This window comes from Falco peregrinus, chromosome 3 (genome assembly GCF_023634155.1).
Source record: "Falco peregrinus isolate bFalPer1 chromosome 3, bFalPer1.pri, whole genome shotgun sequence".
Taxonomy (NCBI): domain Eukaryota; kingdom Metazoa; phylum Chordata; class Aves; order Falconiformes; family Falconidae; genus Falco; species Falco peregrinus.
Genome location: NC_073723.1, coordinates 105,968,835 through 105,986,246, shown reverse-complemented (window position 1 = coordinate 105,986,246; position 17,412 = coordinate 105,968,835). Strand labels below are relative to the sequence as shown.

The following is a 17,412-nucleotide window of genomic DNA, read 5'->3' as shown; positions in this document are numbered from 1 at the left end:
GTTGCGTTACGACCCCCTTTGCCCCGGCAGAGCTGCCTCTGGGACCTGTGGGACATGGCTGGGCGGTCACAGCAGTGTCACTGAGGCAAAAAAAGAGTCTGCTGGGGGTGGGGGAGCGACCGGTATGTGTAGCCCGCTTCTGGAATCGGGAGGCTGTGGGAGGCATTGCCTTTCCGTAGATGCACATCTGTCTTCCCTGCTTTCACACCAATTCTTTGATTCTTCAGACTTCAGCATATCAGCCCTTTGAAGCACGATTATTCCAGTCAAATCTATCTGGCAAGGGGCTTCCTCCTCAGAGGCAAGCTGTCGGGCCTTGCCCAGGTGAGCCCAAGCTCTAAATACTCAAACCTGTGATCAGGCTGTTGCAAAAGCACGTTGTGTCCTGACAAGTCTTATCATGTGCCAGGGCATGAGCAGGGAAATGTCTTCTGGCCAGAACTTGCCAAGCTTCCCCCACAGCTCTACAGGCCTTAATTACTCACCTGGAAAACGGAATACAGCGTTTGGATCATGCAAACTTTGTCCCCCAAAGCACAGGAATCTGGTGTCTTAAGAATTTGCAAGGGAGGTTTCCACCCGGTGACCCCCCACCGTCAGCCGGAGAGAACCACCCGCCGCGGACCCACGGCCGCAGCGAGACCTTGCTGCTCTGGGTTTTTCAAGGGAAAATGGCCAAGTCACTGAAATACTGGAAGACTTGCCTGTGAAAGACTTTCCTCACAGCGAAGGGGCACGTGAGCTCTGTAACCTGCCTGAATGTCTCGCCCGGAGCCGAGCCGTTCCCATCACTGCGTTCAGTTCAGGTTTGGTCTGTTTTACTCCACCGACAGCTGCACTAAACTTACGTTCCTCATTCAGCTTCGGGGGTGAGACTTAACGCTGTGCTGTTACGCAGCCGACACACAGCTGGAAAGGTAGCATGACTGAAGAGTAATTATTATTGGGGTTTTTTTGAATATTCAGGAATGATTTAATATTCAGGACTGAGTAGACAATACCAATACTTTCAGGAAAGGAGTATGCAATTCTCTCTTTTCTTTTTCTTTCTTTTTTTTTTTAATTCTCTCTTTTCTTTTTCTTTCTTTTTTTTTTAATTCTCTCTTTTCTTTTTCTTTCTTTTTTTTTTTTTCCCCCCCTAGGAGAAAAACTATAATGGAAGTCAGGTTAAGCCTCTTACACTTTTTTTGAATTTCAGAAAAGGCTATGTAGGACCATTCAGAAGCACAAATTCTGTAAGGTTTTTAAGCTTTTCAGCACTATAAATGTGAAAAGCTTGTATTCAGAAGTAGATCTTATTCTGAGGAAGTATAAAGTGTCTTGCTGCTACGTTAGCAGAAAAGCCTTTAGCCCGATGACTAGGGGAACTTCCACTGCTGACAGAAGTGAAAGCAAGTGCTGGGCTGTGGGGCTGGGGAAATTGTAAGCAAATCCCCTGTTTTGTCCGAGATGTGTTCAGCTGTGAGTCACTTGAGGGGTCTCTGGCTCACCTTGCCCAAACAGTAAGCAATAGCATTAGGCCAGCATGAAGCGCAGTGAGCCAGGAGAGAAAGCTTATCCCATCACTGTAGCCACAAGGAAACCCGAGGGTGACACCTGGCAGCAGGTACGATGGCTCCGACTCGAAGGTTTACTCCATCCCAACGCAACGCCTCGCACGTGCAGCAATCAGAATGCCGGGGCTGCCCTCCTGGGCGGAGGGGCTCGTCTCTCAGTGGGTACACTAGCCACACGGCTTCTCCCCTGATGCTTTAAGCCAAACCAACCCCACAGAAAGCAGGGAAGACCCTCACTGTGGGGTATCTGGATGGGGAAGCTTGCTGCTTTTTCCCATGCAAGAGTGGCTTCGCTACTAATTTGAGAGTAAACGCCACTCAAGGCAGAAGGGAGTGTGAGCCTTTGGGGGGGGGCAGTGCTGCCGGGTAGGGGGCAAAGAGCAGTTTGCCCGTGTGCTGAAAGCGGGGTGCCGAGCCTCGGAAATGCAGTGGGACCCAGAGGCAAAAAGCTAGAGATCTGCAGGGCAGTTGCTTGGTTTTAGATGGGGTTCTACTGAAATCACAGCTCCCGGGTTGGTGCCACGGCCCACAGGGAACCAGCCACAGCTCCGCAGTGGCAGCAATGGTGTAAGGGAGAGGGGTGTTACTGTGGGGCCCTGGCGTTAAAGCTGCTCAGGTTTAAGGGGAAGCTGGCAGATACAAATTTGACTTTTTCTGCTGTAGAAAAACCTAGGGGGTGGCGAGGAAGCGGAGCTGTCGGTAGGGCGAGTGCTACAGCCAGCAGCCTTGCACAGGATGAGAACTTGTCTGTGCTTTGGCGGCCGGTGCGCAGGGGTCCCCAGCAGCCCCGCACAGCAGCAGGGTTTGAGGACTTACGTAAGTGAAGCTTAGCAATCCTCCAGCTATAAAAGCCAAGTAATTAGGCATTACTGAAAAACTACATCTGACATTTTTTCCATTACAACTCCAAGGATGGCAACCTGCTTTACCTGGAAATAAGCCCAATGACAGCAAACGTGAGGGCTTCAGGCTGCCCGATCAAGGCAAGTATTTACCTGCAGACACGGCAAGGCAATGTGATGCTTCGTATCTTCAGTAACCTTATCTATGGCTCACATACTACAGTTTTACATACTTTACAACCTTATCCATGGCTTACATACTCTGAGATTAGCATTGGCAATTTCTTTCTCAAGAAGAAAAAAAAAATTACCACATTATACTCAAGCTTCCCCCCCCCCCCCCGCCCCAAATATAAGTAGCCCCTCTTCAGTCACCCTCCATGCACAATTTAGTTCTTTTTTAACAGGTGAGAAACTGAAGGTGGGAACACTGCTGCCCTCTCTTTTCTCTGTGACGGTGCCTAATGTGCTATGGATGACTCTAAAAATAAGAGAAGTTATTAATAATGATAGGCTGAGTAACTTAATCTTACAGGATGCTTTATTGCCAGAACAAAAGTAGAGACACTGTGCTACCAGATAGTAAGGAGGAATTAAAATTAATGGTGTGCAATGTGAGGTACTGAACCCTTTCGCAGAATTCTTAACTTTAAATGCAAGCTGCCGTCAACAGTTGTTGCACATTTAACAGTATTTACTGTGAACTTTCCAGGAAATGCAGAAGTCACACATACAATTGCATGCACTATTCAATAAAGCAAAAACCAAAATGTATCATAAATAAGTATTTTATAACTTTATTAAACTCGAGACATGACAATATTCAAAATACAAAGTGAATTCTCTTTTTATTCAATACTGTACAGGATGCAGAAATATCAGTGCATTTCTATAGCATGTATTTCACCTTCATTTAGTTTGTACTAAAATAAAAAGTAAGCTTTAAAACAGCTCAAACATCTCATTCAGCAGTTTAAACTGTAAACAGCTTCTTTATTTCTGTTAGGAGGAACACATTCATCTTCTGTACCTCCGTTAATGAGCACCCTTTCTCTTGTGCTTATCTGTAAGAGGATAAATGTAATCAAAATGAGCATGAGAAACTGCTAACGCACGAATGTGGCACCTCAATGAACTTTAACGGATCGCCGAGGCACGATGAGGAAAAATTAAACAGCAAGCAGCAGCATCTGAAGCAGCGAGAGATGGGACTGACACTGTTCATAAATGGAATCGTGGGTTTTGCTCAGACCCTCCTCATCCTCCCCTAAAATACTGAACAGAAACCAAAACACAAGACCAGCTTGTGCTGTAGTTCTGTATGTAACACAGTCAGAATTTCAGACTCTAGGTGAGCATGTAGCTGTTACTGCCTACCTAACAGCAACCGTACAGCTGCGTGTACCCTCTGCCGCTTTTGGGACACTTCCACACGTTTCTAGATCCAGCAGGAAAAGAGCAGCAGCAGAGGCTTCGCAGTAGCTGGTCTGAGTCTCTCCTAGGGAAAACTGCAAAACTGAGTCAAGTGTGTCTAGCAACTGAGAGAAGCGACAAAACCTAACTCACTTCAAACGTCTATTAGTGTCAAATTCAGTTGTAAAACAAATTCATCTTTCAAAATGCACTTCCAGTGTGCTTGCCAAGTCTTGCAGCAGACATCGGATCTTGCAGTTACCTTCTCACCAGGCTGGCGTATCCTGGTCAAAGGGGACAGGCTCTGTCCTCAGCAGAGTTAACTGTATGAAAGAAATTTTGGAAAAGCCTGACACAAAAACTGGACTGCGTGGTCTGCTCTGTTGTCAGCTTTATAAGGGACTCTTCAGCAAAGCTAGATTTATTTATATTTTTCGTTATAACGTGGCTACCAAACACGTTCATCTAGGTAGCATATAACTGGCCAACTGTGACGACTATCCCTCTATACGTTTCTATGGAATCTTTGCAGGTTTTCAGCTATATATACCAAGACAAAAACCAGTCTTAAGAAACATATCAGAGATATGCAGCATAAGAGGACTTTACCAGCCACTTTCCAGTTCTCGGAGGACAAACTGGTCCTACTTCATTATCTGAGAACCTGAAGAACTTTGTAACGTGATCAAGTTCAGCTCCATCCTGAACAACCGAGCTGAGACCGTGCTCCCAGAGGCTACGGGGAAACCACGTAAGACAGGTGTTTTCGTTTCAGATGACCAGCTATGTCCACTCTAGGCTTTGAGTCCAGTTTTGCTGGGGCTGAAGTGGCTGTGCAGTCACCAGACCAGGACTGAACCCCGGTGCTAGAACTACTTTCTTCTGCTTCTCTGAAGAATTTCTCATACTTGTCCAAATATGGAGGCCTTTCAGGCAGCAGATAGTAGTGTGTTGAACTGGCCTTCTTACCATTCTCAATGATCGGAAGAATGCAAGGGACCCTGTTGGAAGATCCTTCACTGTTTTGTCTTTGCAGAGCTTTGCTGCTGACGTACTTGGGATCAGGTGCAAAACTCTGGGTGGGGGGCATAACCCCATTGAGGTATGACGGCAGGCTTTTGGGACTTGGCGTACGGGAATTGCTGCGTGACAAAGGTTCTCTTGGGGGCACTTTTGGAGGCCTGTCTTCATCGCTGTATGCGCTAGAAGCAACTTCTGCTGACCACCTTCTGTAATCCGGTTTGAGAGCCCTTGGAGGTATGGGAACCCTTGGTGGAACCTCTGGTTTATCTTCATCGGAATTCGGTGAAGATCTGTTTAAGTGTCCAGATAGTCTTACTACTGGTTTATTAAGAGATCCAGCTGGCCCAGAATGGGACCTTCGCAAACGTCGATGCAGCTGCTGCGGAGGAGGATAAATACTGGATACGTATCCATTTAGGCGTTGTGTAGGGTTGGCATCTTCTGGGTTTGGTCCTGTTGGAGTATCAAAGTATGCGTAGTTGATCTGTCCACAGCCCCTAAAGCTCCGCCGGCTCGGAGCACTGGATTTAAAAGAGGGAAGTTCATAATCTTCTAATAAGAAGTCGGTATCTGAGCTAGTCAGGAACTCCACCTCTTTGTCCATCTCATCGGGAATAAGGTCTTCAGAAATAGGCAGAGGGGGAAGCGGTCTGGAGCTACGGTCATTGGAAGATGGAGACAGAAACTGAATTGGCCCATGTTTTATTGGCATGTGAGGAGGTGTTTCTTCAGAAACACAGCCCATAGTTAACGACAGTTTACTAAAGCCAGGGATGAGATGGTCTTCATATCTTGAAATCAGCTGTTCATTTTTGGGGCTTACAGGAGGTGGGCTGGATTTCTGAGACGGGACTGGGGTGCAGCTTTCAGCAAAGCTGTGGTCGGTCACGCAAGCGTCACTGGCAGAGTGCCCTAAAAAGGCAAGAAAGCCGTAGGAACACTTTTCTAAGTAACACTCTAGCATGAGACTCTGCCGCTGCATATTTAGCTATTTAATTCCTTCTAACGCAACGAGTAATGTCTGCTTAATGACTCTGAAACCAAAAGTAGCTATTCTAGATCTTTCCTGGTTGCGGATTTATGAATTTAGTTATCAGAGCGGCTGTTACAATAGGCTAAATTACAATAGGGTAATTAATTGTTTTAGGCCAGTGCTGCAGTGAAACGAGGTAGTTCCGAGAGACCCCAGCCCCATGCAAAGCACAGAGCTGCAGCTGCGCAGCTCCCGCGGCAGAACAAGCGCTGTTTTACCAAATGGTTTTTCTTTCAGCTGTGTCATGGCAGCTCAGAGGCCTCTAAGCGCAAGAAAAAGAGGGGGGGGGGGGGGCGGAATGCGGGGGTTTGTTTGAACTCGATCGCATCATTGAAAAGCGCGAGGATGCCGCGCTTGGCGCACTGCGCGCTCTCCGCCGCCAGGGGGCGCCCCTGCGGCAGCACCGCGGCGCGGCCCCGCCCCCGCCCCGCCCCCCCCCGGGCCGCCCCCGACTCACCAACGGGTGGGAACCGCTCCGCCGCCGGTGGGCTCAGCTCATACGCCATCGCTATAGGGTCCACGGTAAAGAAAGTACTGGGGGGGGGAAAAAAGCCTTTGCTGTAAATAGACCGTCGGGCGGGTACAGGTACAGGTATTCATGCTCATCTCGTATCGCGTCTTCAAGGAGAGATCAAATTTTAGCCTCACTCACTTCTCAAAGCCGCTGTGGCTGCCCCAGCAGGTTTTCAGACTCCCCATGCCTTGACCAGTGTGAAGAAATCCGGCTTTTAACGGGACTCCCATCTCCTGAGCAGCCACTCCTGCCGTTGACATTGTGCGCTGCCGCCGGCGGCACCTCACAGCCCCAGAGAGTCAGTCCCCGACAGCCCTCCTGCGGTTTTCATTCCCTTCAAAAGAAAGAAGCACATAAATATCAGCAACGCAAACCTGACGAGTCCATCTCACAGCTGAAACGTTGGTATTTCAAGGAATTCAATGGCTCTGCAGAAAGGCCCTCTCTCTGTCCTATTACTTGCCCACAAGGAAACTTTACCAGGTTTTTGTGTCTGAGTGCAAAACTGCCGTGCAAAATGGGCGAGTTCTTCCACTGAATTACACTGTACAGAAAAAAAGAAAAAATATGTTCAGTAAAGCCATCAATATATGGCAACTGTGCATCGCCAACTTCAGTGCTCGTCCATAAACTGCTAGTTATTCAGGCAAAATAAGCTTTCCAGAACAATCTCTTCAATTTTCTAGTAGACATCTATCTTTAGCTGTATCTTCTTGCTAACCAGTCTGTGGCTCCCAGTGTAGCCTAGGCTGTTTTTAAGTATTACCATCAATAGCCTAACAAATGGCCCTTGCTCCAATAAACAGAATTACTGACTACTTAAATCAGAATTCCAACATTTCCTTTATATAAAGCAGTCGCTATTATTATCAAACTTGAGCATTAAGATACTTTAAATCAGCATCAAGTCTCCCAGCTATTTCCAACAAACTGAAAATCTAGTGATTTGAAATAATCTCAGCTTAAACTGTCTTGCTGTACTCAAGATTTATTTTGAGTGCGAAGAATGCTTTATCTGGCCCATTTACAACAGAAAAAATGTCTTGGCAACTGCTTTATATTGAATAAATCATCATAGTCAAAGGAACAAGGCGACTCACGGGGCTTTTTTTTTTTTTTTTTTAGGAAATTCAGAATGGACCAGGGGGGACACAACACAGTGTAAAAGTAGTCAATGTCCCGAAAGCAGGAGAAATTAACCTCAAGACTGTAAGCAAAGGTGTTCTCTGGGTCTGTGCTTCATCTACACAAACACCCTAAATTCACCAAGTACATTATGGTAGCTGTTTTAAAAAAATAATAATAATCTAACACCCCCCCCCCCCCCCCAACATTTTGATTTGTTTCTCCTGAGAATCAAAGAGTACGTCCAGTTTCTTAACATGAGCTTCCTTCCCCTGAAAGAAAAAACCTGCACCTGAAAGAAAATGCAAGCGACAAGTGAGGGCTGTCTACATCGGTGCAGGGTATGTGCCAAGAAAAGCCCTTCACAGCAGGGTACTGCAGGGAAACGGGTACAGGAGCAAGGACCAGCTCACGCTTACGGAAAACCTGTCCAGAACCAGGCATTCTGCGCGGATGTGTAATCCTACTTCGCCTTTAAAAGGAGAGATCTGTTCTACCTATTTGCAGCAGGAGGGATGGGCACTCTCCTAGGCAGGACTCTGCAGCGGTGCCCCAGGATTCATTTGCAATCTAACACCACTCTTTGCCTTTTATAAACAATTCTCTCAGAAGGACCATCTGCTGTGATTTTCCAGGTTTGACCTGGGCCCAGTACTGACCATCTGAGCACATGGTGTATGTGACGTAGCTTCGTCTGTTTGTGTGTTTATGATGTGCAAGACCTCATCACATTTGCTTTATGCATGATGGTTTTCTTGATCATGTCTACCAGCCATCACCCTTGTGTTAACAGGAGTGGGATTATTATTTTTTTTTCTTCACTACCAGATATGCAGTATATTTGAGCCAGGCATTTAAGAACACTAAGACAGGAGGCTATTAGCTTAACAGATGTGAACAAGGGCCAAACCATGTTCTCTACTGCAGCAGAGCATCACCCTTAGTCCTACTTACTTCAGCCCACCTCATTTTAGTAAAGACCATGTTCTTCCTTCTCAATCTCCTTAAAAGCTAGCTTAACCCTGGACACTGTTGCATTACACAGTCAAGCTGGATCCTTCCCAGTAATGGGAACTGCAGATTTTCACAGTAAAATTAAATATAAACATAGAGCCCCAGGAAGCAATAACATAGTTCTGATTAGCAAACGAGCTCCAAATCTCTAGTAGCCCTGTACCAGCAGCTCCTCCTTCCAGCCCTGTAAGCGCGAGCGGAGCCACTGCCTGTGAGGGAGCAGGAGACGAGAAATCCATCTGTCAGAAGGATGCAAGCAGCGCAGGACGAGTATAGCACCAATTCTAAAATTACCTTCCTATCATGTTAACGCAATTCGCAAATAAAACATCTGTCCCATCGGCTCACGCTGCACCCAGCAGTGATTTTCTCGTGCCTCACAGACCCTGCCCTACTAGCAATGAAACTGCAAAAGGAATGAAGGAGAACAAATGCACGTACTTAAGGTTAATGCCTGCAAAGGAGTTTGCGCTTTCAGTATTTTCTGAAGTCAAATGCAAGTCTCAAGTTGAACAAATCACTGATACAGAACACTGATTAGTCAGCACACGATAGTATTCCACCTCAGCGCGCATACAAGATCCGACAAGACCATCAGCGAGACATTGATTATGATATAAAAAATAAGCCGGGGGGGGGGGTGGCAGCACTGTAGTTTGAGAGCACATGTAATGCACTCACTATGATAACACACAGCCCTCGCAGGGCTTGTTACGAAGCCCAACCTCCATCAGAGCCCACGCCAAAACCACTGCTAATAATTACTGTGTCAGCTCTCTGAATGCTGTCTAAATCTCGGCTCTCAAGACCGACAGTTGCACAATTGCCTCTCTGAAATCCCTCTGGAATGCTAAGCTCAACTTCTGAAACAGACAAATATTTACATACTCTAGGAAAAGGTAATTTTCACTTGTTTCAATCAACTCTTTATTTTTCAAAAATAAAGCACAGACAAATTCTGCAGCCATAAAACTCGCTGGCTTGCAACAATAACTGCTTTGTGAATTCACAGAAGGTGACTTGCCTCCTCAATGTTTCAGCAGGGAGTTGTGAATGGATGGAGTTATGAAACTGTCCTCCATTCCTCAAGCCAGGAGTATGGAGAGCGGTGAGGCATGTGCTCTCTCACTAAATAGCCTAGTTACTTTTTCAGCAGAGCCTGGAGAGTCGGTGCTTATATTTTAAAACATGCATAAGCTTGTTTGAAGAAACAGTATCTTCAGAGGGAGCTATGAGGACATGCAATTTGGGAGTACAGGAGTAGAAACGCTGCGTTTCAGTGTGCCCTTACTAAAGCCGAGCTGTACGTATTTCACGAAGCTGCTATTTTCTAGTAATGGGCTTTAAAAAAAAAAAAAAAAAAAAAAGATTTACAGAAGTCAGTCATGAATAAACACCAACAGTTTCCACTGTAACTGCTAGCCGATCCTGCCTCCTTAAAGACTTAAGGATCTAAACTTAACCATAAATAAAATCAAACCATGTTTGCTAAAGAAAATGGACACTGCGCAGAAACACAGCATTCGGGATCTCACACTTATCTGCTGCTCATTTGCACAGAATGGGTTTGTGGTGCCTCAGCTTCTCTGCCCTAGTTACGCACAAATTACAGCACTCAGAGATCGACGTGCTTTGAGCACTTCTGAAGATGTTTCAGTGTTATTCATAAGGAACTGAGTTAGTTTAACTAAAACTATAGCAGTAATTACTACAGGGCAGATACAAGCCAAGGCAATTCAAAGGTCTGTCGGTATATTAGGAAGCCATCAACACCGTCCGCTGTAAGGCCAGGCAAGTGTGCAAAGGCGACACCTTTTTAATCATTCATGCCTGCTCACCCTCACAAATAAGAATTATTCTAAATATTGGAAATGATTGTTGGTTGGGTTTTTTGTTTTGGGTTTTGGTTTTGGTGTGGTTTTTTTTGTTTTGTTTTGGTTTTGTTTTTTTACAAGGCCAAATATACCTTCAGACTTGCCGATGAGTGATGAATAATAGGCTGGATATGTGTAAGCTGAAAATAGTCAAACATATCCATAAACAGCAGGGTATCTACAGAGGGAGGAATGTATAAATAGTTCAGACAATTTGTGACACGAAGTTGAGTTACGAGAAAACATCCAAAATACGGTTTTCATACAGATACATATTGCTAAATAAATACTCATGTTACAGCAGCAGTAATCCTCCATTCAGAAACTGAGAAGCATCTGTGTGTATTTTAGCTCAACACTTACGCCTGATCACACAGAGAACCTTGTTACTCTGGTTCCCTGCTCTCCCAGCCCCGATGCAACCAAATATTTGAGGCAAGTCAGGTTCATAATAAAAGAAAACCTTTCTGGAGTATGCACAGCAGCCCAAAGCATGCTCTAGAATGTTTCACTTCACGGGCATGGAATACAGATTTCTGAATGCCTGCACACATCTTGGACAGATTTTTATAAAAGCAATACTCTTGACAAGCAGCTTATATACCTCTTGTAAGAAGGCGGCGGGGATTAAGACCTACTTAACGCTTTCAGGAGGGGAAGAAATGTGGCTACCTTAAATCCACAACCTATTTTTGCTCACCTTACCACCACATATCTTTAACAAATCTCAGAAGCAATTCACAGGAGGAGGGGCACATTTTTGCACTACAAGTCATCTGCTCCAGCTAGCTGTTCCTTATTTGACAACGTGATGTAATTTCCTTTTTTTCCTTTGACTTTCTATTTAAAATAAGTACCTGAGATAGAGCCACCCCTTTTAACATTTCAGTGTTTCGGACTTCTAAACGGGCGTTACAAAGCCCAAGAGCTGTTAGTACACTTTTCAGAACTCCATATACTTAACAACAACAACAAAATCCTGGATCTCTGGTGGTCGTATCATCCCTTGAGTGCTTTTTGCCTTTGCAGCTAGCTGAGTGCTCAGCGACCCACACCTAGCAGAAACAGCCTCACAAGAAGGTTAGTTTAAATCTATTCATTTAACAATTAGATCTTATTAACTGTGCACCAAACCTCCTAAGTGCTGTTCAGTATTCCTCGGAATCACACACCAAGTCACACTCAGATACAGGCCTCAGAAGGTACTTTTCCCCCCCATTTATAGGAATTACATTCTTTACAGTCGTTTTATAAATAAGGCATACTCTGAGCTCCGAAAGACTTTTCTTCTACACGTTCTGCCAACCAGAAGCAGACCACTCTGCGGGAGGAAGTTTAAGGCTACAATCACTTAGTAAAGCCGGATAAAAATGCTGCTCAAATCATAAGAGGATGCAAATAAAATTAATTTTATGGGTGTACCCCAGATGGCCGATGGACATAAACTCAAAAGAGACAAATCAACTGAACAGCAGACGAACAATTTCAGATTGTAACAGTCAGCTATTTCGGAGTATATTCGAAGAACTGCAGTTCATCAAGGAGTTTCAGTTCAGCTCACATCTGGGCTACCATTTCAGGGCTCTACACAGCAACTGGGAGGAACCAGTAAACTGCCAGTAGAAAACTAATAATTAAACAGCAAGACAATTGCCCTGCCTCTGCTTGTCAGATTTCAGATACATGCTTAAGGTATGGTACTTCACCCTCCTGCAAATTTTAACGTGAATACGGCCAGCTTACACGCAGGAAGCAAACCCGCCTCTGTAGCTGACTCAGAGTCATGCCCCGAGCCTTAGACACGCTGCGATAAGTTCTACTTCTGCTTTGCACCCCGGAGCAGGGGGAGCGTTCCCCGAACGGGTCCCTGGGTGGCGGAGGATGGCGGACGCAGGGCTCCGCTGCGGGGATCCGTCCCCTCGGGAGAGGTTTCCCTTGTGAAATAAATTAAAAAACCGCCCCGTGGAGGTAAATCCCTGGGAAGGAACGCCTAAGGAAGCAGGGGGTCCCAGCAGGCTGCCTTCCCTCGTCACAAGTTCTGCCCGGTAAGAGGGGCGGCTCGGTCGTGCCGGGGCAGCGCCCACCAGTGCGGCACTGGTTCCAGCAGCCCCCAGCTGGCCAGCGGGACCCTGCCCCCGCCGCCTTCCCCCCCGGCTCATCAATATACAATTAAGCACGGTTAGTTCTACAGCAAGCGCACTAAGTTTCGTCGCTTATTGCTCCAGCCGGGCTGCGCGGAGTCCTCGCCGGGCGGGGGGCGCGGGGCGGCCCCGGGATGCGCCCCGGTACCTCCCGGCGCGGAGCCGCCCCCGGCAGCGCGGGGAAGCGGCGGCCGAGCGCGCCCGGGGCCGGGGCTGTGCGGTAGCGGCCGGGACAGCCGCGGTGCCCAGCGGGAGCCGGGGGGGCGAGCGGCGCGTCCCCGGGGCTGCGGGCCCGGCTCCCCGCGACGCAGCTCCCGCCCCCTCACCGGTGGGCGCCTCGGCTCCGCGCACCGAGCGCGCTCCCGCTGCCCCCCACACCACCCCCGGCGTGGGCCGCGCCGGGACGGCGCCTCCGTGCCAGGCCCCCGGCCCGCCGGGACTGCCCGCTCCGGCCCCCGCGCTCCGCTCCCCAGCAGGGGGTGGCCCCAGCCGAGACCCACCGAGTGGCTCCGGTGTGGCCCCGGCCCAGCGGGGGGGCGTGAGACCGGCACCACAGCAGCGATGGGGGCGGCGGGGTCCGCACTTACCCCGACAGCGTCGCGCAGCTCCGCATGTCCCCGCTCGGCCGTCGGCGCGACACGCATGCGCCGAGTCGCGACAGCACCCGGTCACTGCCGCGCCGCGCGCGGGCCGCCGCTCTTATCCCGGGGGGCGGGGCCGGGGCCGCTCCCGCCGCACGTCGGGCGCCGTCGGGAAAAACCTTAAAGGGGCGATGGCCGCGCGCCGCCGGTGAGGGTGCCGCCCCGCTTCCGGGGGTGGGGCTGGAGCGCGGCCCCGGTGGGAGCGTGGGCGCCGGTGGCACTGCCCGATCCTACGGGCCCGCCCGCGGGAACGGCCCCCGGGCAGCGCCGCCTCGGCGCGCCCCCCGTCCCCGCGGGGCGGGCCTGTGGGGTGGGGGCGAGCGGGGCCGTGGCCGCCGCCCGTGACTGGGCCCGGCTCGGGGGAGGGACGGCTGGGGACGGCGCCGCAGCGGGCGTGAGCCCGGTTCGTCGGCGCTCGGGTCCTTCCCTGGCCGGTGCGGAACGGTGCTGCTCTGTCCCGGGGAGAGCCCCTTGCCCGGGCTGCCCGTGGCCGTCACTCCGCTTGGCGCCCACCCGCCCCCTTCCCCCGCTCTGCGGGGAGAGCTGGGGAGCCTCATCCCCCTCCTCCTTGGGCTGGGGAGTCCCCGTCCCCTCCTGCCTTCCTCCTCGTCCCCGCCCCCGGGCTGGGGGGGCCACTTTCCCGGTCTCGTCTCCCCGCGTCGTTCCCCCCCCCGCCCCGGGCTGGGGACACCCCCCCAGCTCGGCCTCCGCTCGCGATGCTGGCGGGGCTGTCCCGGTGCCAGCAGGGGGCGCCCCCGCGCCTCCCCCTGCTTTGCCGGGCCGTGTCCCCCGGTGTCGCCAGGAGGAACCGGGCCAGCGCTGCCCGCGGCTCGGTGCGGCAATGCGCCTGCCGGGGCGGCCAGCACACTGCGCGGGTGGGCTGCCCGGTGGCGCTTTGGTGCGGGTCTGGCACTGGCGTCCGCGGTGGTGACGCGCAGTGGGGCTCCGGGGGGATCCTGCTGAGTGGGGACCGGGTGATAGATTCCTGCTTGCGGTGGGTTTTGCTGGACACTGATACCAAAAAACTGGAGCCAAAATGCCCGCGTGCCCGGCTTGGAGCGCTGGGAAGCAGGGATGCTGGTTTTGGTGCTGGATGCACTGGGGGGGGAGGGGGGAGATAAGTTCTGCCCAATGCACATCCCGACTTCGTTCACTGCTTATCTTTACATGGCCCATCTATACATATTAATGACATTTCTGAGAAACTATTAGGATATTCATCGCGGTTCCGTGATAAACTACATGACACAGCATTGTGCAGCTCGGCAGTGCGGTGGATGTGTTAGTTGCAGTGTTTACAGTTAAGGGCACTGGTGACATTCCCCCGGTATCAACAGTGCTGTCATTTCTGTTGGACAAAAAAAAATGTCAGTGTGGGGCTTGGAAACCCCCCAGCACTGGGATGTGTTCATGGTGGGATTGACTCTGTGCTCCAGGCAGGAGCTGTTACCGATCACACCAGGAGGGCAGAGGGCTCGTGGTGCTGTGGGTGTGTGTCTGCAGGTGACTTCTGCTGCCTCTCTCGGGGTCTCCATCGACCCCTGCTGAAGGGCCCCCACCACCCCCTTGCACCCCTGAGAAACTGTTCTCAGGGTCAGCGAGCTCGTGCTGTGCAGTTGTGTGGTGGGAGCTGCAGTGTGGTTGTACAGATGAAGGCAGTGTGAGAGGCAAGGGCAGGAATGTAAACCAGAAGGGATTTTGGGGGTGGTTTTTTTTTCCCTTGGATGTGAGAAATGATGAAGAGGTCCTCAAAAGTTGGCTGGATGCATTATGTAGATGAGAGAAAACCGAAAAGAAGATAACTGGGGTGTGTGTGTGTGGAAGCTGTCCAAAGAAAGAAGAAAGGGCCGACAAGGGAGGGTTTGTGTTTGTGACGAATTGGGGCGCGCAGTGTTCGCAGTGGGACTGCACTGTCGTGTCCTGGGCGCCCGCTTAGAGGGGGCAGCAGCTCATGGGGGTCCTCGCGCTGAGCTGTCCCTGCTCAGAGGCTGCTTCCACACCGTGCCCTGCTTCACTTGCTCGGGGCTTGAAGGCTGTGACTATTTTTTCTGTGGATGAACTGCATGTGCAGCATGAGTTATTTTAAGTTTAAATTGTCCTGGTGGCATATACGTATTGAGGAGAAAGTCATCATCTTTTTTTAATTACTATTTTAATTTAAATTTTGGTGTGTTGAGGTACATACTCACTGGTGGTGCAAATGGCCCTAAATGCTATTATGAATGGATACAAAGGACAACCTTTTGTGAAAAAAGCATTTCAGAGCATTGGCAGGACTTCAGTGGGACAAACTCCTGCAGTGCCTCAGTGGTGGAACATGAGGAATAACAGATGTTTGGCTTTTTAACTGGCTTGTCCCTGAGAACCCTTGGCCCTGGAGAAGGCGTTCTGGCTTTCCCTGTGGATGGGACCCTACAGCCCCTGGCGCCCACCAGCTGGCCTGGGTTTGCTCTGTTGGGTAACTTAGGAGTTAGTGCACGTGCGTCTAATGGTGTGGAATTTCTGTCTCGTACTGTGAAATGACTTTACCTGTGGCCTTTTATCACTAAACCCCCACTGCCTTCAATTTCTGATTGTTTTACTGAATAAAAACATTTAGTAATGGTGTCGCCTGTCAGAGTTCCTGGGCTGGCTTGTGCACAGAGGAAATCGACTTCCGTACACTGACAGTTACATTCCCCTCTCTCTCTCCCTTCTTTACAATATGAAGTTATTTCAGGACTCTTAAACAACCTCATGGTTCTGTAGGCATGTGTAAACCACTCTTTGCAATTTGCTAATTGCCCTGAAGACTAACTCCTAAGTAATCTTGGACATCCTGGTTGGTTAATACGAGTTAATAACAAGTCTGCTAAAAAAAAAAACCCAAACCAAACCCCCCCCCAAACAGCTCAGGTAGTATTACAAGATGCTTTAAACCTCTCGTACCCTCTTTTGGAGATGGATAGTAGACTTGTCTGTATGTAATAAATGAAATGTCCGAATTCTCTGAAAAAAGAGAGTATCGCAGACTTTCATTTGTGATACTGCCTTTCATGCAAGGATTCCCTTTGCAGAGGGAACCCCTGTGATACTGGATGCTCTTTGATCAGAGTTGTCCTATTTCTAGCTTGCTTTGCAGCGTATGCCTTCCAGGGGTCTCAGCTCCTTTGATATTTCCCATATTCAACACTTAAGATCTTTGGTTGCTATTTCTGTTTGTTTTCAGAAGAGAACGGCAGCAGCCAGAGAAGCGGAAGGCAAAATCTCTTTAGGAAGCTAGGAAACGATGGAAGTAAAATTTCACAGTGAAAGGTTAACATGGGAAGTAATAGGTATTTTTAGTACAGAATGATAGATACAGCTCTTGTACTGTCATTCTGTAGATAGTCATGATTTTTTTGGTGAGCCAACTACTGTAAAGAATAACTTTGTTTTACGGTAGCTGCTGCTGTATTATTGCTTAATTCTCCTTATCTGTGACAGCTGCTCTTGAGCAGGAAGCTTGGGCTTTTTTTCCCAGGTTTTCTGGGAAGCGTGCCTCCGGTCTGGTTACCTGAAAGGGAATGGGTAGCTTAGACACTCTTCTTGTCTGCCTTATTAATGACTAGAAAAGGTAATTGTGGTAAGTCATCAGAGAGGAAAAGCTTTTCTGAAGTAAACAAAGTGTAAGTTGGGTGCTGCGGTGCTAGTTTTTGCTTGGCTGGTTATGGGAACGAGGATGGTGTAGATACGCTCCTACAGCACCTCCAGAGGTGCTTCTGCAGATGTGAGACAGTCTGTCGCTTTTGTCATTTCAGTTGTAGCCTTTATGAACCCTTTAGAAAGGGATTGCTTGGGAAAAGCAAGCCTAGCAAAAAGCAGTGCAGAAGATGATCTGTGAATAAATCTTTCCATCATGAGAAGTCCCATATTCTATCATTGTTCAATAGATTAAAATCCAACACACTGGCCTTGGCTTGGATGCTGATTTCCAAAACAAGTGAATTGTCACGTCCCTCTTAGCTCTTTCTTAAAAATCACGGCCTTTACCTCAGGAAGGATCAAGATGTGCACTGTAGAAGTTAAACTGTGTGTGATCCTTACGTACTTTTCTTTCGCAGGTCTTGTTCAGGTCCTTCTGTTCTGTTTTGTGGTAGTCGGACAGAATGGACCTACATGAATACTGAGCTGAAGGAGCCTGCATGGCACTGGCTCTGGTGATGTCTGCATTATGGCAATGTAAACAAAGTACACGGGTAGTAACATTCTTAGTTA

The 17,412-nt window shown here is 49.0% G+C and overlaps 1 protein-coding gene across 1 annotated transcript; it reads right to left on the bottom strand.

Annotated features, from left to right (window-relative positions):
• Positions 1 to 3,170: 3,170 nt before the first annotated feature.
• On the bottom strand, positions 3,171 to 13,280 carry ERRFI1 (ERBB receptor feedback inhibitor 1). Its single transcript, XM_055800052.1, has 4 exons — positions 13,123 to 13,280; positions 6,520 to 6,715; positions 6,325 to 6,401; positions 3,171 to 5,746 (listed from the first exon to the last, which is right to left on the bottom strand). The coding sequence occupies exons 2-4, from the start codon at positions 6,639 to 6,641 to the stop codon at positions 4,548 to 4,550; spliced, it is 1,398 nt and encodes a 465-aa protein (XP_055656027.1). The 5' UTR covers positions 6,642 to 6,715; positions 13,123 to 13,280; the 3' UTR covers positions 3,171 to 4,547.
• Between the last annotated feature and the right edge of the window lie 4,132 nt (positions 13,281 to 17,412).